This window comes from Antennarius striatus, chromosome 21 (assembly GCF_040054535.1).
Source record: "Antennarius striatus isolate MH-2024 chromosome 21, ASM4005453v1, whole genome shotgun sequence".
Classification (NCBI taxonomy): domain Eukaryota; kingdom Metazoa; phylum Chordata; class Actinopteri; order Lophiiformes; family Antennariidae; genus Antennarius; species Antennarius striatus.
The window spans coordinates 18,235,232-18,255,031 of NC_090796.1; the positions used below are offsets into that span (position 1 = coordinate 18,235,232).

Consider the following 19,800-nt stretch of genomic DNA (forward strand, 5'->3'; position numbering starts at 1 on the left):
ATTATTGCTTGAGTGTTAAAGATTAAATGTCATCTTTTAGTCATTTTTGAGGGATTACAGAATCTCAGAATGCTGTCCAGGGAGACATGACAATGACTGGAACTCGAAGGACATCTGGTGGACAGACAGGAAATGAAACACAGACAGAACACACAGAGAGGAAATTTCTTTCATGGTTGATATTTTCATCTTGATGCAGGTTTGTCATTTTAGTGAGGGTGAGCCTGGATTCCATTAAATCAACCAACCAGCTGTTGTGAGTCATACATTGGTCTGGGAGCAGACCCTCCATTCGAAGCTTTCATCAGGTGAGACGTTTACCTAAGAATGGTATTATCTAGTTACAACATACAGGCTTGATCGACACTGGAGAAAACTCAGAAACAGGTTTAAAGTGGTCCTGATCTATTCATTGATTGTGTGATTATCAGAGACAACAGCTTGACGACAGACGGATACCACTGAGTGCTTCACTTTGGGGAGACACAGGGATTGAACATAGAGGTCGCTGACCTCAGCCGCACCTGCGCAGGTGAGGTGGGGTGGGAAGGGTTTGAGGTATTTCAGCTCTGGGATCTGCATATGGATTCATTCCAGAACAAATAAACAGGAACTATCAGGATCTCCACATCCAACCTGTCCCAGAGCAACACATCAGCCACGTGACCTGCCACCATCCAATGGGTGCTCGTGTCTCACCTTGCCACCAGGGGGCATGCCCATGGATGAGATATTCACAAATCTATCTTCAGAACGTTCTCATGAAAACAGTTTGAAACGGGCGTATTTGGTCTGGAATACGCATTCTGCTTTAAATTTCAGGCGGTCTGTCTGAAGGGAAGATAGAGAGGGTCAAAGTTCAGACAAATGTTGAAACTGTTGCTATGGAAACACAGTGATGAGTGTCAGCAGTATAAATAATCAGGTGTGTGGTAATATTCCAGATAATTCTAGATTTGTGTTCTTGTCAGAGCGTCGCTGAATGTGTTTGACGTTGGTATTTCCTCGGTGTCACAGAGAACACAACCAGTCGCCTGCAGGAGACTGGATTCAGTCCCATCTACTGGATTTAACCTCTACAGGAACAAACACGCACCTTTAATCGGCAGCACATTGTAGCTCTAGTGATGCTAACATCTCCAATTCAGATTTGAGTGTAGGGTCAGCTGATCATAGTTAGAGGTGGTTCTACATGTAGGACACGGATGTGCTGTCACAGAACCAACAGGAGCAGACGGGACTACCAACACGTAGATGAGGGCAGGTCTTCCGTGATTCACTGCTGTACGTTAGCCTATGGCGTAGCATGCAGCTCTTGGGCCTAAGACGTGTCCTCACACCGTGTGAGGTCACAGAGGCCCATACTGCACCTCATACTTAGCCAGGACGTTCTTTGTGCGTCCCAGCTCTTTCCCCAGGTCAGCCACCTCCCGCCTCAGGGCAGAGTTCTCCTTCTCCAAAAAGCTGGCCCGGATAGAAATCTGGTTCTCTTTGAGCCGCCTGGCGTCACGTGACCGTTTTGCTGCCAAGTTGTTTTTCCTGCGCCGGGCCCAGTACTTGTCATCCTGCTCCAAGGACACAGAGGAAACAAAGACAGACATTAGGGAAAGCAGAAGATGGAGAATATTGGACTGTAGAAGAACATTCCCCAAAAAAAGACAGAACAAGGAGAACTCATGATCACAGCAGACGCAACTATAGTAGGCTAGCGAAGCTCAAGGCCAGCAGGCAGGTGCTGCTAGCCTGCTAGCTGCTAGCCTGTCTCTGTCCAAAGGTCCAACGACTAATCAGCACGAAGGCTGAAAGTCATGATGGTTACGTTCAACACTGCAGTCCTGGACACCGTCAGCAACCATTCAGAGCCAGAACCTTGTACTTCAGGAGGCTCTGTAGGAACCAAAACAAGACCACATATGTCGTCCCACCAGCGTCGAGGCAGGAATCTGTTCTGACCTGGGATCAGCTGGAGAACCCATGTTTCCTCTCAACACATTACTGACAGGACGGACATGGTAAACATTAGCACAGCACTGTTAGTACGACCAGTTGAGGGCAGCAACACACCATCAGTCAGCCTAGTATCAAGTGTCTAGAGCTGAGTATCTAGTATCTAGATGGATGGATGGATGGATGGATGGATGGATGGATGGATGGATTGATGGATGGATGGAGGGACAGACAGACAGACAGACAGACAGACAGACAGACAGACAGACAGACAGACAGACAGACAAATAGATATTACATCATGCCACGAAGCTGGCATATATGAATCTTTCGTACCTTCAGGTCCTCTGGGATAAGGAACTTGCGAGCCTTTTTGATCATCGGTTGCGGTTTCAGCTCCTCAGTGGAGAACTTGCATTTGCTGGGGTCAAACAACTCCTGGCCCGGAATGCTGGACAGGGCCAGATCGGCTGGGTTGGGCTCATATCCCACAGAAACCTGGATGGAATCGGGATCGATGGGACTTGGAGAATCTCGGGAGCTTGTGATGCCTGAAGAGAAATCAGGACATTTATGATGGTCTCTACCAACAGGTGTCACCTCACAACACTCACATCCCTGAAGTCTAGCCGGTCATCTCCAAATCATCTCTGACTCACATGGGAGCAGTTGAGTTTAATAGAAACACTTCGACTGTATTCTGTGAAACAAGTTTGCTGTGATGAAGGTGGAGTTTGAAATGGTCTGATGAAGATGACTATGGTTCCTGTGATGAAGAAGAGGCTGCTCTCCATGAAAACGTCGCTTGTGGCAAAGGAGCAGCATGATGACCACACTGCCTCAAACGTGACGCTGACATCCTTTGACTGTGCTTGTGTGTGTGTCAGTGTGTGTATGTGTGTGTGTGTGTGTGTGTGTGTGTGTGTGTGTGTGTGTGTGTGTGTGTGTGTGTGTGATTCAGTGGTACATCTGGCCTACTTCAGAACAAACATAGACACCAGGAAGCCGTAGGTCACAGGTTGATGATGGACTTGGCATTCTGAGGTAGGGTGGGGGACACGGAGTCCAGATGGATCCAGATGGATCCTGTTCTGTGGGTCCACTGCTGAGGCGGCAGCCTGGGGCTGTGGGTCAGGGTGGTGCCTGTCGTGGAGGTAATGTCACAACCTGGCGGTGGGAATGTTGTCAGGCTGAAGGAGTCCCACCATGCCCGGTGAGTGCGGGGGACTCCTGAAGCAGCTGACAACCACCGGGTGTCCAAGGTGTGGCTTAGGGTTAGGGTTCAGGGCTCAGGTTTGGGGTTAGGGTTCAGGGCTCAAGGTTTAGGCCTCAGGTTTAGGGTTAGGGTTCAGGGCTCAGGGTTTAGGACAGCGTTTGGGACTCAGGGCTTAGGGGTTAGTGTTAGGGTTAGTGTTAGGGTTTAGCGTTAGGACAGGACTAAGGGTTCACGGTCATGGTTAGGGCTTAGGACTCAGGTCTTAGGACTTGGGGTTAGGGTTAGGGCTTACACAGGGCTTAGGGTTAGGGTTTGTTTCTCAGTCACCTGTCAGGCTGCGGTGGAGGCAGCTTGGAGACGTGAGGCCCCTGTGGGCAGATGTGGAGGCGTAGGTCTTGAGGTCCATCTCCAGGGGTGCAGGCATGGGCGGGGCTGGTGGCAGGGGGTTTGGTTGGTGCTGGGAGGGGTCGGAGGGGATCCCGTTCTCTGACAGGAATTGCTCCAGGTCCATGTACTCCAGCTGGAAGTCGTCTCCGTCATAGGACAAGGTTTTGTCCCACAGCGTAGGGCCCAGGAAGGCCAGCTGGGGAGCGCTCTGCTTCTCCTCCAAGTTCTTCTCCTTGTCCTGCTCAAGAGTGGAAGCTGCAGGGATAGAAGAGGAATCAGTGAGAACCGGTCCATCCTGTGGAAAGACCACCAGGACCACCAGTCCGACGGTCCGGACCTCCAGGACCACCAAGACAACCAGCCTGATGGTCCAGACCCCTGCAGCAGGACCAGGTTGCTGAGGAGGTTCACTACAGACGTGATCACGGTCGTCTCCAGCAGGAGGCGCGAACAGCTCTGCGGTACAACAGCTGACTCAGCGAATTCATTCATAAACTCTTATTAAAATGAACACAGAACAGTTTGTGAGTGGAGTCAGCTCAAACGACTTCACACCATCACGCCACGTGAGAACCGACATTTACACTGAGTCCTTGAACGCAGCGTCACATGATCAGTCTGCCATCTGCAGATGGATCGATACCCACGGGGATCAATGAGTTCAGCGGCTCACCTTTACTTCCTCACCAACGAACAAAATTTAGACCAATCAATGTGGAGATCAATCAAACTGATACAAACATCTCTGGCTTGAACAAATGCTTGTGATCAGTAGTTCTATTAATGATCAATCAGTTTGATCAGCTTCATCGTCACTGATTGATCTCTGGTGAAACCAGACTTTTCTGTGACAGCGTGTCGGTGGGTCAGTCACCCGGTGGGTGTCACGTGACCACCGGGTCTCACCTCGGAGCGGAAGCCGCAGCGGCTTCTCCAGGAGCGCCTTCAGGACCCGGTGAGTCGCTCTGACGGGCAGCCGGGACTCCTCCATCATGGTCGTTCCGGTAAAACAACGGCGGGAGAAGACACGTGACTGCTGCGCTTCCCGGGAGTCACGTGATACAGTCCGGACCCTAGATTCAACCCGAACCCGAACCGCAGCGAGTCGAGACGGAGGTTCGGTTCAGGGAGGCGGCGGAGCGACGACAGGGGGCTGATGACGTCATGCTGGAGCCCGCCCCCTTTCTCTCTGTCTGACTGTCTCTCTGTCTGTCTCTCTGTCTGTCTCTCTGTCTCTCTGTCACCGTCATCATCACCATCATCATCACCATCACCACCATCATCATCACCACCATCATCATCTTCATCATTTCTGTAAAAGTCAGTGTTTGTTGTTTTGTTCGTTCCTCATCGGTTGAGAACAGAGACCAGGGGGCTGAGAGGTTCTTGGGGTTCTCCAGGTCACCAGTGGTGCTGCTGTTGAGGAGGTTGTTTCACACGTTTCAGGCTCCACTGAAGAACAATTGTGAGGCAGGAATGTGGAGCAGCTCAGAAGTGCTGGTGCAGAAGAACCCAGTGGTGTGAGCAAACCCTCCCTGCTTCCAAGGAGCTGCTCTCATCCAGCAGGACTTCTCCAGCAGAGACATGTTTGGGTTGACTCTAGAACATGGACTAGATGTGTGTGTGAACACCAAACACACAGAAACAAGTACAGACACCATACACACACACACACACACACACACACACACACACACACACACACACACACACACACACACACACACACACACACACACACACCACAACACATGGGTTCACTTGTGTTTTCACTGACAGAACGTTTCACATCTCTGTCTCCACGGAGGGACGTGACCTCTGGTCCACCGTCTCCCTGTCCTGCCGCCCCTTCGGTCCTGACGTCTGGACCGGTGGAGGAGGTCCGGCGCCGGGGGTGCTGGTCATCTGGAGGCTCCAGGACGTGGTCTGGCTCATGTGACTGTCAGGGTGGAAACAGAAGATGTTGTGGTCAGAACGCTGCATTCAGCCTTTATCTCTTCTGCTGGTGTTGGGATGGCAATGGTATGGTGATCACCACAAGCTCTGCTGGACCACCAGGGGTCTGGAGGCGCTGGCGACAACATCAAGAACAACAAGGAGTCAACAGCGAGTCACACACTCGTGTTGACTGTGACTCTGACCAGACTGAAGCCTTGGACTTGTGGGTAAGGAGGACTCTGTCCAGCCTCTCAGGCTGGATCATGTCCTGGAGCGCCGTGATTCTCAGCGCAGAACGCAGAACCGTGTCATGACTGTCAGTGGTGAGGCAGACCACACTGGGTTCTTCACCTCTGCAGGAAGAGTCTGGGGGCCCTCAGGGGCCGGCAGCTACAGGAGAGCTGCTGCAGGACACCTGAAGAGAAAGGAGATGTTTCCCTCAGGTCCAGACCTGGAGGTCATGTCCCTGGTGACATGGCAGGCCAGGAAGAGGACAACCTGTGGCTTCCAATGGGTCGTGTGCAATGGAGAAAGTTTGCAACCAGGTGCAAGTGGAACATGGTGTTTGTTTAACCCTCCATGTGAAATGTTCCTTATATGGCCATGATAGTTGGAAGGGTCTGTTGACCTGTGGACCAGAAGAACACCACTGACCTGGTTTGACGAGGACAAAACGCTGTTCTCTGGAGAACGTCAGAGTTTGGGGTCATGACATCCATATGTTTCAGAGTAAACACACCTGCTGGTTAAGGTGAACCCACTGACTGATGGTTAATGTGAACCCACTAACTGCTAATTAAGGTGAACCCACTAACTAATGGTTAAGGTGAACCCACTAACTACTGGTTAAGGTGAACCCACTAACTGATGGTTAAGGTGAACCCACTAACTGATGGTTAAGGTGAACCCACTAACTACTGGTTAAGGTGAACCCACTAACTGCTAATTAAGGTGAACCCACTAACTGTTGGTTACGGTGAACCCACAAACTACTGCTTAAGGTGAACCCACTAACCGGTGGGTGGTAACTTGGTCTTACTTGACGTAGTACTTGTCTCCATCTGCAGTGTAAGCCTCGTCCCAACCATATGGAAGACCTGGAGAGGACAGAACCACAGCGTCACTGGTCCGGTCTGGATGTGGATCTGGTTCAGATCAGGACGAGCATCAGGTCTCCAGTTCTCCATCCTGTCCAGAAGCAGCACCCTGCAGCCCTCTGAGGTTCTCCTGCACCAGTCTCTGAAGCTCTTTTGATGCCCTGCAGACGTGACGTCACCTGAACCCACCCAAAACCACCTGAACCATCCTGAACCCACCCAAACCCACCTGAACCATCCTGAACCCACCCAAACCCACCTTAACTCACCCAAACCCACCTGAACTCACCCAAACCCACCTAAACCCACCTGAACTCACCCAAACCCACCTAAACCCACCTTAACTCACACAAACCCACCTTAACTCACCCAAACCCACCTAAACTCACCCGAACCCACCTAAACCCACCCGAACCCGCCTAAACCCACCAAAACTCACCCAAACCCACCTGAACCTACCTAAACTCACCCGAACCCACCTGAACCCACCTAAACCCACCTGAACCCACCTAAACCCACCTGAACCCACCTGAACCCACCCGAACCCACCTAAACCCACATAAACCCACCTGAACCCACCTAAACTCACCCAAACCCACCTAAACCCACCTGAACCCACCTGAACCCACCTAAACCCACCTGAACCCACCTAAACCCACCTGAACCCACCTAAACTCACCCGAACCCACCTAAACCCACCTGAACCTACCTGAACCCACCTAAACCCACCTGAACCCACCTAAACCCACCTAAACCCACCTGAACCCACCTAAACCCACCTGAACCCACCTAAACCCACCTAAACTCACCCAAACCCACCTAAACCCACCTGAACCCACCTGAACCTACCTGAACCCACCTGAATCCACCTAAACCCACCTGAACTCACCTAAACTCACCCAAACCCACCTAAACCCACCTGAACCCACCTAAACCCACCTGAACCCACCTAAACTCACCCGAACCCACCTGAACCCACCTAAACCCACCTGAACCCACCTGAACCCACCTAAACCCACCTGAACCCACCTAAACTCACCCGAACCCACCTAAACCCACCTGAACCCACCTGAACCCACCTGAACCTACCTGAACCCACCTGAATCCACCTAAACCCACCTGAACTCACCTGAACCCACCAAGTCACACTGAGGGGGGGTCTTGATGGGGTAGCAGAGAACGCTTCATGAATGGTTCCACAGGACGTGACAAAACACACAGTCAGGTGCAGATGTGTAGTCGGGTTAGTGAGTTAGAAGTGAGTTAGAAGTGAGTTAGTCAGTGAGTTAGAAGTGAGTTAGTCAGTGAGTTAGTCAGTGAGTTAGTCAGTGAGTTAGTCAGTGAGTTAGTCAGTGAGTTAGTCAGTGAGTTAGTCAGTGAGTTAGTTAGGTCAGATAGCGTGCTCTCTGACAGCTGCTGAGTCAAGGCTGACTGCTGGGTTTAGGGTTAGGGTCCATCCATCATCCATCTTCCATCCATCCATCATCCATCCATCCATCTTCTATCCATCTATTATCCATCCATCCATCTATCATCAATCCATCCATCCATCATCCATCCATCTTGTTTCCACATCACTGTTTGGATCCTAACCCAGTCCACCATTCCTCATTTTGATCCTAGATGAGTCTAAACACCAGGTCAGGAGGTCGACAGGAGGTCATCAGGAGGTCGTCAGGAGGTCATCAGGAGGTCGTCCCTCCTGGAGAGCGGGGTGAGCTATGAAAATCTGAGGTTTGAGACAGCATCAGTGGGAGGAGCCTGAATGGAGATGGGACCAGAGGCGACGGACTTCCAGACCGGCTCACAGCTCTATGTATGATGTGAACTCGAGTTACCCACAGGAGGTTTCCATGGTAACACATGTCCACATTCAGGCAAAGGACCAATCACAGAGAGATGACAACGGGCGAGAAGATCCCTCAGTCCTGCTGGTCCAACACAGAACCGGTAGCGTGTGGAACGATCCACACGCCACTCAAACATGTTGCAAAGAACCACTCAGGACGTGTCAGGAATTTGGATCAGAAATTTACTCGGGAACAAGAGAGAGGAAGAAGACAGACAAATGTGCAGCTACTGGAGAGATGAGCTAACGGCTAACGGGCCGTAGCATCTCTCACGGTCACACTCCAGTGGAATCCAGTCGGTCAAACCACCAAAACAAAAGCACCGTCACTGAGTCCCGTTTGATCAGAGGTCAGTTTGACAGGTGTTTCAGGAGCATTCCTGAAGCTGCAGGGAGCCAAGGGACCAGGAGGAAGTGTTCAGGTTCTCTTTGGTTCTGGCTGACGTAAGTGGACAAATGAAGCGCGGGGGGCGGGGGCAGCGACAACAGCAGGATGACCGGTTCCATTCCATCTGAGCTACATGCAGGAGGACGCCGTGCAGAACCACATGCATGGAGACGAGCACAAACACTCCGGGTCACTTACAGCCGACCTCCAGGATGGGCTTGATGGTTCTGGAGAGTTCTATTGCTTCCTGGGCCAGAGAAACTGAAGTCCAGGGAGGCTTCTGGTGGCAAGGAGGGAGGACTGGTGATGAACCTCCAGCCTGAGCATCCGTAGAGCTGCAGACAGTCAACCAATCATCAATCAAGTTTTATTGATATAGCTCTTAATCATGGCAACAGACATTTCAAAGCGCTTTAACAGACAGAAACCCAACTGAACCCTCCAGAGCATCAGAGACGGGGGAGGGAAAAACTCCCTCATTGAGGAAGAAACTCCGGACAGGACCCAGACTCTTTTGGGGGCCATCCGCCTCGACCGGTTGGGTGGAAAAGAAATCAATGAAGATAAGAACAGGGTCAGAGAGAGAGAGACAGAGAGAGAGTGGAAACTACTAACCAGAGGTAACCAGTAACTAGTAACCAAAGGTAACCAGTAACCAGAAGTATTTAGTAACCAGTAACCGAATGTAACTAGTCACCAGAGGTAACTAGTAACCAGAGGTAACCAGTAACCCGAGGTAACTACAAACCAGTAATCAGAGGTAATCACCAACAAGAAGTAACTATTAACCAGAGGTAATTAGTAACCAGAGATAACTAGTAACCTGTAACCAGAGGTAACTAGTAACCAGAAACCACAGGTGACCAGCAACCACAGGTATCCAGTAAACAGAGGTAACCAGTAACCAGAGGTAACCAGTAACAAGAGGTAACTAGTAACCAGAGGTAACTAGTAACTAGAGGCAACTAGTAACCAGAGGTAACCAGTAACCAGAGGTAACTACAAACCAGTAACCAGAGATAAACAGTAACCAGAGGCAACTCGTAACCAGAGGTAACTAGTAATCAGTAACCACTAACCAGGGGTATCAAGTAACCAGAGGTAACTAGTAACTAGAGGTAACTAGTAACAAGAGGTAACCGGTTACCAGAGGTAACTAGTAGGCCAAGTCCTCCTCCAGCTCCTAGTGACCACTGTCTGTATGAAGCTGTAGGAAATTCTAAGGACCGGTTGATTCACTGTGGTCTGAGCCGGATTACTAGTCAGTTGATAAGCCAGAAAGCTGGTAGGGTTAACCACTTCAGTTGGTTTACACTCTGGTTTAATATTAATCAGTTGGTTTACACTCTGGTTTAATATTAATCAGTTGGTTTACACTCTTTAAACCTCTAGTTTAATGTTATTTATCTCCAGTCACATGACTGTTGGTGTCGTCCACACAGAACCGGTGTAGAGATGGTTCCAGAGTTTCTCCACCGGGTTCCGTTGTGCTCGCGTTCCCGTTCCAGGAAGCTCCATAACCCCTCATGTAAACCGTGTAATACCGTGTCTGTCCAGCAGGGCCGCTGGACGACAACGCTCCACAGCGAGGATGAGGAGCTTAGAAAAATGCTCCACAGCGAGGATGAGGGGCTTAGAGAAACGCTCTACAGCGAGGAGGAGGGGCTTAGAGACGTGCCGGTGCTGCTGCTGGGTCCACACCTTCTGGCAGCTGCCGGAACCCCGGTGAACGCCGGCGACCCCCGGGTTACCAAAGAGAGGTGGAGGCGACCCACTAACCTGGACCGGAAGAAAGGCTGCCAGCAGGAGTTGTGGTCGCTGCCCACCTGACCTGATTCACAGAGTCACACTGTGTCTGTGTGTGTCTGTGTGTGTGTGTGTGTGTGTGTGTGTGTGTGTGTGTGTGTGTGTGTTACACAAGCAGACAGTTTTATAAGGAGTCCATGTTACATCAGAGAAATCTAGAGCAACGGAAGGAGAACAGTACTTCAACACACACACACACACACACACACACACACACACACACACACACACACACACACACACACACACACACACACCTGTAGCTCAAGGTCGGTCCTTGGTTCTGCAACAGGAACTCTTGAATGTTCTGCAGAAACAATATGTGAATGTATTTTGTTATCCGTTTATGGATCTATTTATACACGGTAGCAAAGTGGAATCCACTGGGACACTGGATGTGTTCTAGACTCACTGGGACACTGGATGTGTTCTAGACTCACTGGGGACACTGGATGTGTTCTAGACTCACTGGGACACTGGATGTGTTCTAGACTCACTGGGGACAATTGATTTGTTCTAGACTCACTGGGGACACTGGATGTGCTCTAGACTCACTGGGACACTGGATGTGTTCTAGACTCACTGGGACACTGGATGTGTTCTAGACTCACTGGGACACTGGATGTGTTCTAGACTCACTGGGGACAATTGATTTGTTCTAGACTCACTGGGGACACTGGATGTGCTCTAGACTCACTGGGACACTGGATGTGTTCTAGACTCACTGGGACACTGGATGTGTTCTAGACTCACTGGGGACACTGGATGTGTTCTAGACTCACTGGGACACTGGATGTGTTCTAGACTCACTGGGGACAATTGATTTGTTCTAGACTCACTGGGGACACTGGATGTGTTCTAGACTCACTGGGGACACTGGATGTGTTCTAGACTCACTGGGACACTGGATGTGTTCTAGACTCACTTGGGACACTGGATGTGTTCTAGACTCACTGGGACACTGGATGTGTTCTAGACTCACTGGGGACAATTGATTTGTTCTAGACTCACTGGGGACACTGGATGTGCTCTAGACTCACTGGGACACTGGATGTGTTCTAGACTCACTGGGACACTGGATGTGTTCTAGACTCACTGGGGACACTGGATGTGTTCTAGACTCACTGGGACACTGGATGTGTTCTAGACTCACTGGGGACAATTGATTTGTTCTAGACTCACTGGGGACACTGGATGTGTTCTAGACTCACTGGGGACACTGGATGTGTTCTAGACTCACTGGGACACTGGATGTGTTCTAGACTCACTTGGGACACTGGATGTGTTCTAGACTCACTGGGACACTGGATGTGTTCTAGACTCACTTGGGACACTGGATGTGTTCTAGACTCACTGGGGACACTGGATGTGTTCTAGAATTTGTTAGTGTTCGGTTAGAACACTAACCAATTCTAGTGTGACTCGGTTAGTATTCTAATGGAGTCACACTAGAACACATCTAGTATGACTCCATTAGAACACTAGACGTGAACACTAGTTGTGTTCTAATGGAGTCACACTGACATCCAGTCGTCTTTTGACCTTCACCTCCACGAAGGTCAGTAGTTTCCTGGTGGACGCCTCGAAGCTCTTCCGGGCTGCTTGGCTCTTGCGGAGCTGACACTCCAGGACGGCGAAGTTCTTCCTTAAGCCATCCGTCTCCTCCTGAAGGAGAGAACAGTTCAACTCGTCTTCATCACCTGCAGACGCTGTTAGAACATTCTCATGTCATCCCCATGGGCCCTAAACCAGGCATGGCCCCCAACACTTCCTGTTGTACCGGAGGGCCTGGGGATGAATGTTCTAAATCAGGGGTCCCCAAACCCCGGTCCGTTGACCGGTACTGGTGCGTGGTTCATCTGAGACTGGTCCACAAACAAAATCTGTCATGGTACAAACTATAGTTTTTTTTATTAGAGCTCCTGAATCTTATTTATCTTACTGCCGCACCTGATTCTGTTGAATCATTTCACACATCAGCTGATCACAGTTATAACTGTTAGCTAACCACAGCTATAAATGTTATAAATGCTATAAATGTTAGCCGACTACAGTTATAAATGTTATAAATATTTTCTAACCAGTTATAAATGTTATAAATGTTAGCTAACCACACTTATAAATGTTAGCTAACTATAGTTATAAATGTTATAAATGTTAGCTAACTATAGTTATAAATGTTATAAATGTTAGCTAACTATAGTTATAAATGTTATAAATGTTAGCTAACTATAGTTATAAATGTAAGCTAACCCCAGTTATAAATGTTATAAATGTTTTCTAACTAGTTATAAATGTTATAAATGTGATAAATGTTAGCCAACTACAGTTATAAATGTTATAAATATTTTCTAACCAGTTATAAATGTTATAAATGTTAGCTAACCCCAGTTATAAATGTTAGCTAACTCTAACCCAAAAACAACACAGAAGCGTTGCAGACTGTTAAAAGAAAAAAGCTCCACTTAAATGAAAATATCAAGATCACGTCTTCAGCAACAGGTGATGCACTAGAGCCACGCCCACTAGATGTCATTAGCGGTGAACGGCTAAGAAGCTCTTTACTATTGGGGGAGAACAAATTTCCCACTGACCCCATCATGGTACGCTGATGTTGTATTATTCAATGGGCTCATATATTTTAGTAGGTGCATTGAGATGAAATCTTATGAACTGACAAAGGTTTTAAAAATGTAAACACCTGCTCGCTAACCCGTCCAGTAATCATTTAAATCATTTAACTGGTCCCTGGTGTGAAACGGGTGTAGACCCCTGGTGAAAGGGACTCGCACCAACACTCATTAACATCAGAGAGGTCGTCTTCTTCTCGCTAAAGAACCTGAGTCTTCATCACCAACTGTCACCAGCAGCAAACGTGTGGCCTGCTGGTTGCTGGCCAGATTTTACATAAATAACCTGTGACTGAAAGAGAGGAAGACGTTGACCCAGATACAAGCTGCTGCTGCTCATGATGATGGAAACAAGAGAGGAAGGACCAGCAGAATCAAAGAGCAAGGACTAAATCTCATTCGATCAAAACTAATTCTGGAGTCAGAAATAATTTACTCCACAGCTTTATAGCTGCCAAGGAGACAGAACGAACTAACAGAAAAACAAACTAATGTCTTGATTTCATTCTGGATTTCTGTTTTCTGAGTATGAACTTGGATCAAACTGTCATTTTTGAATGAAGACATATTTGAAAGTAGGGTTTAGGATAAAATCTTTTTAGCAATCGGGTGTGAAGAATCTTCAAAGGTTTGCTGGAAGTGGAATAGTGTTTCCTTTCCTTTCCTTTCCTTTCCTTTCCTTTCCTTTCCTCTCCCCCCTTTCCTTTCCTTTCCCCTCCTTTCCTTTCCTTTTCTTTCCCCTCCTTTCCTTTTCTTTCCTTTTCCCTCATTTCCTTTTTTTCCTTTCCTTTCCTTTCCTTTCCTTTCCTTTCCTTTCCCCTCCTTTCCTTTCCTTTCCTTTCCTTTCCTTTCCTTTCCTTTCCTTTCCTTTCCTTTCCTTTCCTTTCCTTTCCTTTCCCCTCCTTTCCTTTCCTTTCCTTTCCTTTCCTTTCCCCTCCTTTCCTTTCCTTTCCTTTCCTTTCCTTTCCTTTCCTTTCCTTTCCTTTCCTTTCCTTTCCTTTCCCCTCCTTTCCTTTCCTTTCCTTTCCTTTCCTTTCCTTTCCTTTCCTTTCCTTTCCTTTCCTTTCCTTTCCCCTTCCCTAACCTGACAGCACTGTGGAATATTTTTGTGTGGGAATCTGGTGACATGATGAAGAACGCTGTAGTGTACATGCCAGGCCAGCAGGTGGTGGCGCAGCATTTCAGAATCAGCAGACAGAAGATCTTAGTGTGTGTTCAGGTCACATTACATAGCCACCTGATTGGTTGATGCCCTCTGGGTCTTCAGCTCGGCGATCTCCGCCTCCAGCAGGTGGACCACCTCCTCGTAGTCCAGCTCCATGCCCCTTGCCTGCTTCTGGGCCACCTCTGCTCGTTGAATCTGGGCCCTGAGCGCCAGGCTCTCCTCGGTCCCGAGCTTTACTTCCTGCTAGACAGGAAGGAGGAAGTGGAACCCTCAGCATGACAAACGAGTCCACAGGGGAGGGTTCAGATCCTCACACGTCTGCAGTGAGGACTCTCCTGTCATCACATGCAGTGTTCTAGTCATGGACCTGGAGGGGGTCTGACTCACCTGTCGGACTCGCACAAGCTCCGCCTCCATCTGACGGTGAACCCTCTGGGATTCGACAAGCTGCTCCTGAACGAGTAGGACACGAGTCATATGGTAGGACAGGAGTCAGCAGGTAGGTCATGAGTCAGCGGGTAGGAGATGAGTCAGCAAGTAGAACACGAGTCAGCAGGTGGTACACGAGTCATAAGGTAGGACACGAGTCAGCAGGTAGGACACGAGTCAGCAGGTAAGACACAAGTCAGCAGGTGGTACACGAGTCAGCAGGTAGAACACGAGTCAGTAGGTAGGACACGAGTCAGCAGGTAGGACACGAGTCAGCAGGTAGGACACGAGTCATAGGGTAGGTCATGAGTCAGCGGGTAGAACACGAGTCAGCAGGTAGGACACGAGTCAGCAGGTAGGACACGAGTCAGCAGGTGGTACACGAGTCAGCAGGTAGGACACGAGTCAGCAGGTAGGACACGAGTCATAGGGTAGGACACGAGTCAGCAGGTGGTACACGAGTCAGCAGGTAGGACACGAGTCCAACCTGCTGACATGATCAAAACTGAGCAGTAAACTTCTTTCACCTGCAGGTTCTCGATCTCTCTCAGAGCCTCCATGTGTTCCTTCCTCAGTCTCTCCATCTCCTGCTGGTCCTCAGAGTCACACAGGAAGGCCTAAACACCAACGTCAAGACTTATGTCCATGTGTCTGACCCGGTTTTCCTCCCGAACCACCTTAACACAGCGGGCTAACCCTAAACCTAACCTTAACACAGCGGACTAACCCTAAACCTAACCTGAACACATCGGGCTAACCCTAAACCTAACCTTAACACAGCGGGCTAACCTTAACCCTAACCTTAACACACGGGCTAACCCTGAACCTAACCTTAACACACGGGCTAACCCTGAACCTAACCTTAACACGCGGGCTAACCCTGAACCTAACCTTAACACGCGGGCTAACCCTGAACCTAACCTCAGCACGCGGGCTAACCCTGAACCTAACCTTAACACACGGGCTAACCCTGAATCTAACCTTAACACGCGGGCTAACCCTGAACCTAACCTTAACACACGGGCTAACCCTGAACCTAACCTTAACACACGGGCTAACCCTGAACCTAACCTTAGCACGCGGGCTAACCCTGAACCTAACCTTAACACGCGGGCTAACCCTGAACCTAACCTTAACACAGCGGGCTAACCTTTACCCTAATACAGCGGGCTAACCCTAACCTTAACACAGCGGGCTAAACCTTACCTTAACACAGCGGGCTAACCCTTACCTTAACACAGCGGGCTAACCCTAACCTTAACACAGCGGGCTAACCCTAACATTAACACAGTGGGCTAACCCTTACCTTAACACAGCGGGCTAACCCTTACCTTAACACAGTGGGCTAACCCTTACCTTAACACAGCGGGCTAACCCTTACCTTAACACAGCGGGCTAACCCTTACCTTAACACAGTGGGCTAACCCCAACCTTAACACAGCGGGCTACCCGTACCTTAACACAGCGGGCTAACCCTAACCTTAACACAGAGGGCTAAACCTTACCTTAACACAGCGGGCTAACCTTTACCCTAACACAGCGAGCTAACCCCAACCTTAACACAGCGGGCTAACCCTTACCTTAACACAGCGGGCTAACCCTAACCTTAACACAGCGGGCTAACCCTAACCTTAACACAGCGGGCTAACCTTTACCCTAACACAGCGAGCTAACCCCAACCTTAACACAGCGGGCTAACCCTTACCTTAACACAGCGGGCTAACCCTAACCTTAACACAGCGGGCTAACCCTAACCTTAACACAGCGGGCTAACCCTAACCTTAACACAGCAGGCTAACCCTAACCTTAACACAGCGGGCTAACCCTAACCTTAACACAGCGGGCTAACCCTTACCTTAACACAGCGGGCTAACCCTAACCTTAACACAGCGGGCTAACCCTTACCTTAACACAGCGGGCTAACCTTTACCCTAACACAGCGGGCTAACCCTAACCTTAACACAGCGGGCTAACCCTTACCTTAACACAGCGGGCTAACCCTAACCTTGAGACAGAGGGCTAACCCTTACCTTAACACAGCGGGCTACCCCTAACCTTAACACAGCGGGCTAAATCTTACCTTAACACAGCAGGCTAACCTTTACCCTAACACAGCGGGCTAACCCTAACCTTAACACAGCGGGCTAAACCTTACCTTAACACAGCGGGCTAACCCTTACCTTAACACAGCGGGCTAACCCTTACCTTAACACAGCGGGCTAACCCTTACCTTAACACAGCGGGCTAACCCTAACCTTAACACAGCGGGCTAAACCTTACCTTAACACAGCGGGCTAACCCTTACCTTAACACAGCGGGCTAACCCCAACCTTAACACAGCGGGCTAACCCTAACCTTAACACAGCGGGCTAAACCTTACCTTAACACAGCGGGCTAACCTTTACCCTAACACAGTGGGCTAACCCCAACCTTAACACAGCGGGCTAACCCTTACCTTAACACAGCGGGCTAACCCTAACCTTAACACAGCGGGCTAACCCTTACCTTAACACAGCGGGCTAACCCTTACCTTAACACAGCGGGCTAACCCTAACCTTAACACAGCGGGCTAACCCTAATCTTAACACAGCGGGCTAAACCTTACCTTAACACAGCGGGCTAACCTTTACCCTAACACAGTGGGCTAACCCCAACCTTAACACAGCGGGCTAACCCTTACCTTAACACAGCGGGCTAACCCTAACCTTAACACAGAGGGCTAACCCTTACCTTAACACAGCGGGCTAACCCTAACCTTAACAGGGCGGGCTAACCCTAACCTTAACACAGCGGGCTAACCCTTACCTTAACACAGCGGGCTAACCCTTACCTTAACACAGCGGGCTAACCTTTACCCTAACACAGCGGGCTAACCCTAACCTTAACACAGCGGGCTAAACCTTACCTTAACACAGCGGGCTAACCCGTACCTTAACACAGCGGGCTAAACCTTACCTTAACACAGCGGGCTAACCTTTACCCTAACACAGCGGGCTAACCCTAACCTTAACACAGCGGGCTAAACCTTACCTTAACACAGCGGGCTAACCCGTACCTTAACACAGCGGGCTAACCCTAACCTTAACACAGCGGGCTAACCCTAACATTGACACAGTGGGCTAACCCTAACCTTAACACAGCGGGCTAATCCTTACCTTAACACAGCGGGCTAACCCTTACCTTAACACAGCGGGCTAACCCTTACCTTAACACAGCGGGCTAACCCTTACCTTAACACAGTGGGCTAACCCCAACCTTAACACAGCGGGCTACCCGTACCTTAACACAGCGGGCTAACCCTTACCTTAACACAGCGGGCTAAACCTTACCTTAACACAGCGGGCTAACCTTTACCCTAACACAGCGGGCTAACCCCAACCTTAACACAGCGGGCTAACCCTTACCTTAACACAGCGGGCTAACCCTTACCTTAACACAGCGGGCTAACCCTTACTTTAACACAGCGGGCTAACCCTTACCTTAACACAGCGGGCTTACCCTTACCTTAACACAGCGGGCTAACCCTTACCTTAACACAGTGGGCTAACCCCAACCTTAACACAGCGGGCTACCCGTACCTTAACACAGCGGGCTACCCCTAACCTTAACACAGCGGGCTAAATCTTACCTTAACACAGCGGGCTAACCTTTACCCTAACACAGCGGGCTAACCCTTACCTTAACACAGCGGGCTAACCCTTACCTTAACACAGCGGGCTAAACCTTACCTTAACACAGCGGGCTAACCCTTACCTTAACACAGCGGGCTAACCCTAACCTTAACACAGCGGGCTAACCCTAACCTTAACACAGCGGGCTAAACCTTACCTTAACACAGCGGGCTAACCCTAACCTTAACACAGAGGGCTAACCCTTACCTTAACACAGCGGGCTAACCCTAACCTTAACAGGGCGGGCTAACCCGTACCTTAACACAGCGGGCTAACCCTAACCTTAACACAGCGGGCTAACCCTAACATTGACACAGTGGGCTAACCCTTACCTTAACACAGCGGGCTAATCCTTACCTTAACACAGCGGGCTAACCCTTACCTTAACACAGCGGGCTAACCCTTACCTTAACACAGCGGGCTAACCCTTACCTTAACACAGTGGGCTAACCCCAACCTTAACACAGCGGGCTAACCGTACCTTAACACAGCGGGCTAAACCTTACCTTAACACAGCGGGCTAACCTTTACCCTAACACAGCGGGCTAACCCCAACCTTAACACAGCGGGCTAACCCTTACCTTAACACAGCGGGCTAACCCTAACCTTAACACAGCGGGCTAACCCTAACCTTAACAAAGCGGGCTAACCCTAACCTTAACACAGCGGGCTAACCCTTACCTTAACACAGCGAGCTAACCCTAACCTTAACACAGCGGGCTAACCCTAACCTTAACACAGCGGGCTAACCCTTACCTTAACACAGCGGGCTAACCCTAACCTTAACAGGGCGGGCTAACCCTTACCTTAACACAGCGGGCTAACCCTAACCTTAACACAGCGGGCTAACCCTTACCTTAACACAGCGGGCTAACCCTAACCTTAACACAGCGGGCTAACCCTAACCTTAACACAGCGGGCTAACCCTTACCTTAACACAGCGGGCTAACCTTTACCCTAACACAGCGGGCTAAACCTAACCTTAACACAGCGGGCTAACCTTTACCCTCACACAGCGGGCTAAACCTAACCTTAACACAGCGGGCTAACCCTAACCTTAACACAGCGGGCTAACCCTAACCTTAACACAGCGGGCTAACCCTAACCTTAACACAGCGGGCTAACCTTTACCCTAACACAGCGGGCTAAACCTAACCTTAACACAGCGGGCTAACCTTTACCCTAACACAGCGGGCTAACCCTAACACCACCCCTCCTGTCTTGGTCCTGAAGATGCTTTGATTTGATTGATTATTGATCTGACACATTGGGACACG

The 19,800-nt window shown here is 49.7% G+C and overlaps 2 protein-coding genes across 10 annotated transcripts in view; both read right to left on the reverse strand.

Moving 5' to 3' along the window:
- hlfb (HLF transcription factor, PAR bZIP family member b) lies at positions 1–5,444 on the reverse strand. 2 transcript variants are annotated; one of them, XM_068305424.1, is made up of 4 exons: positions 5,328–5,444; positions 3,491–3,805; positions 2,284–2,498; positions 1–1,565 (listed from the first exon to the last, which is right to left on the reverse strand). In XM_068305424.1, exons 2-4 carry the CDS (start codon positions 3,672–3,674, stop codon positions 1,350–1,352), a joined length of 615 nt encoding a protein of 204 aa, XP_068161525.1. In that variant the 5' UTR covers positions 3,675–3,805; positions 5,328–5,444; the 3' UTR covers positions 1–1,349. The 2 variants fall into 2 exon arrangements, with proteins under 2 accessions (XP_068161525.1, XP_068161524.1); XM_068305423.1 differs by lacking the exon at positions 5,328–5,444 and adding an exon at positions 4,457–4,588.
- Positions 5,089–19,800, reverse strand: part of stxbp4 (syntaxin binding protein 4) — a 27,411-nt gene continuing 12,699 nt past the window's right edge. Inside the window, exons 15-24 of one of the 8 annotated variants that reach the window (XR_011034051.1) lie at positions 15,380–15,469; positions 14,811–14,876; positions 14,496–14,666; positions 12,177–12,293; positions 10,886–10,935; positions 9,021–9,157; positions 6,528–6,585; positions 5,987–6,116; positions 5,586–5,903; positions 5,352–5,489 (exon numbers count right to left, since the gene is read on the reverse strand). Coding sequence is in view for 4 of the 8 variants with exons in the window: in XM_068305418.1 (XP_068161519.1) it covers positions 5,106–5,489; positions 6,528–6,585; positions 9,021–9,157; positions 12,177–12,293; positions 14,496–14,666; positions 14,811–14,876; positions 15,380–15,469 (1,023 nt within the window). In the remaining 4 variants the exon portion in view is untranslated. The other 7 variants (XR_011034050.1, XR_011034052.1, XR_011034049.1 and 4 more) reach the window with 7 other exon arrangements.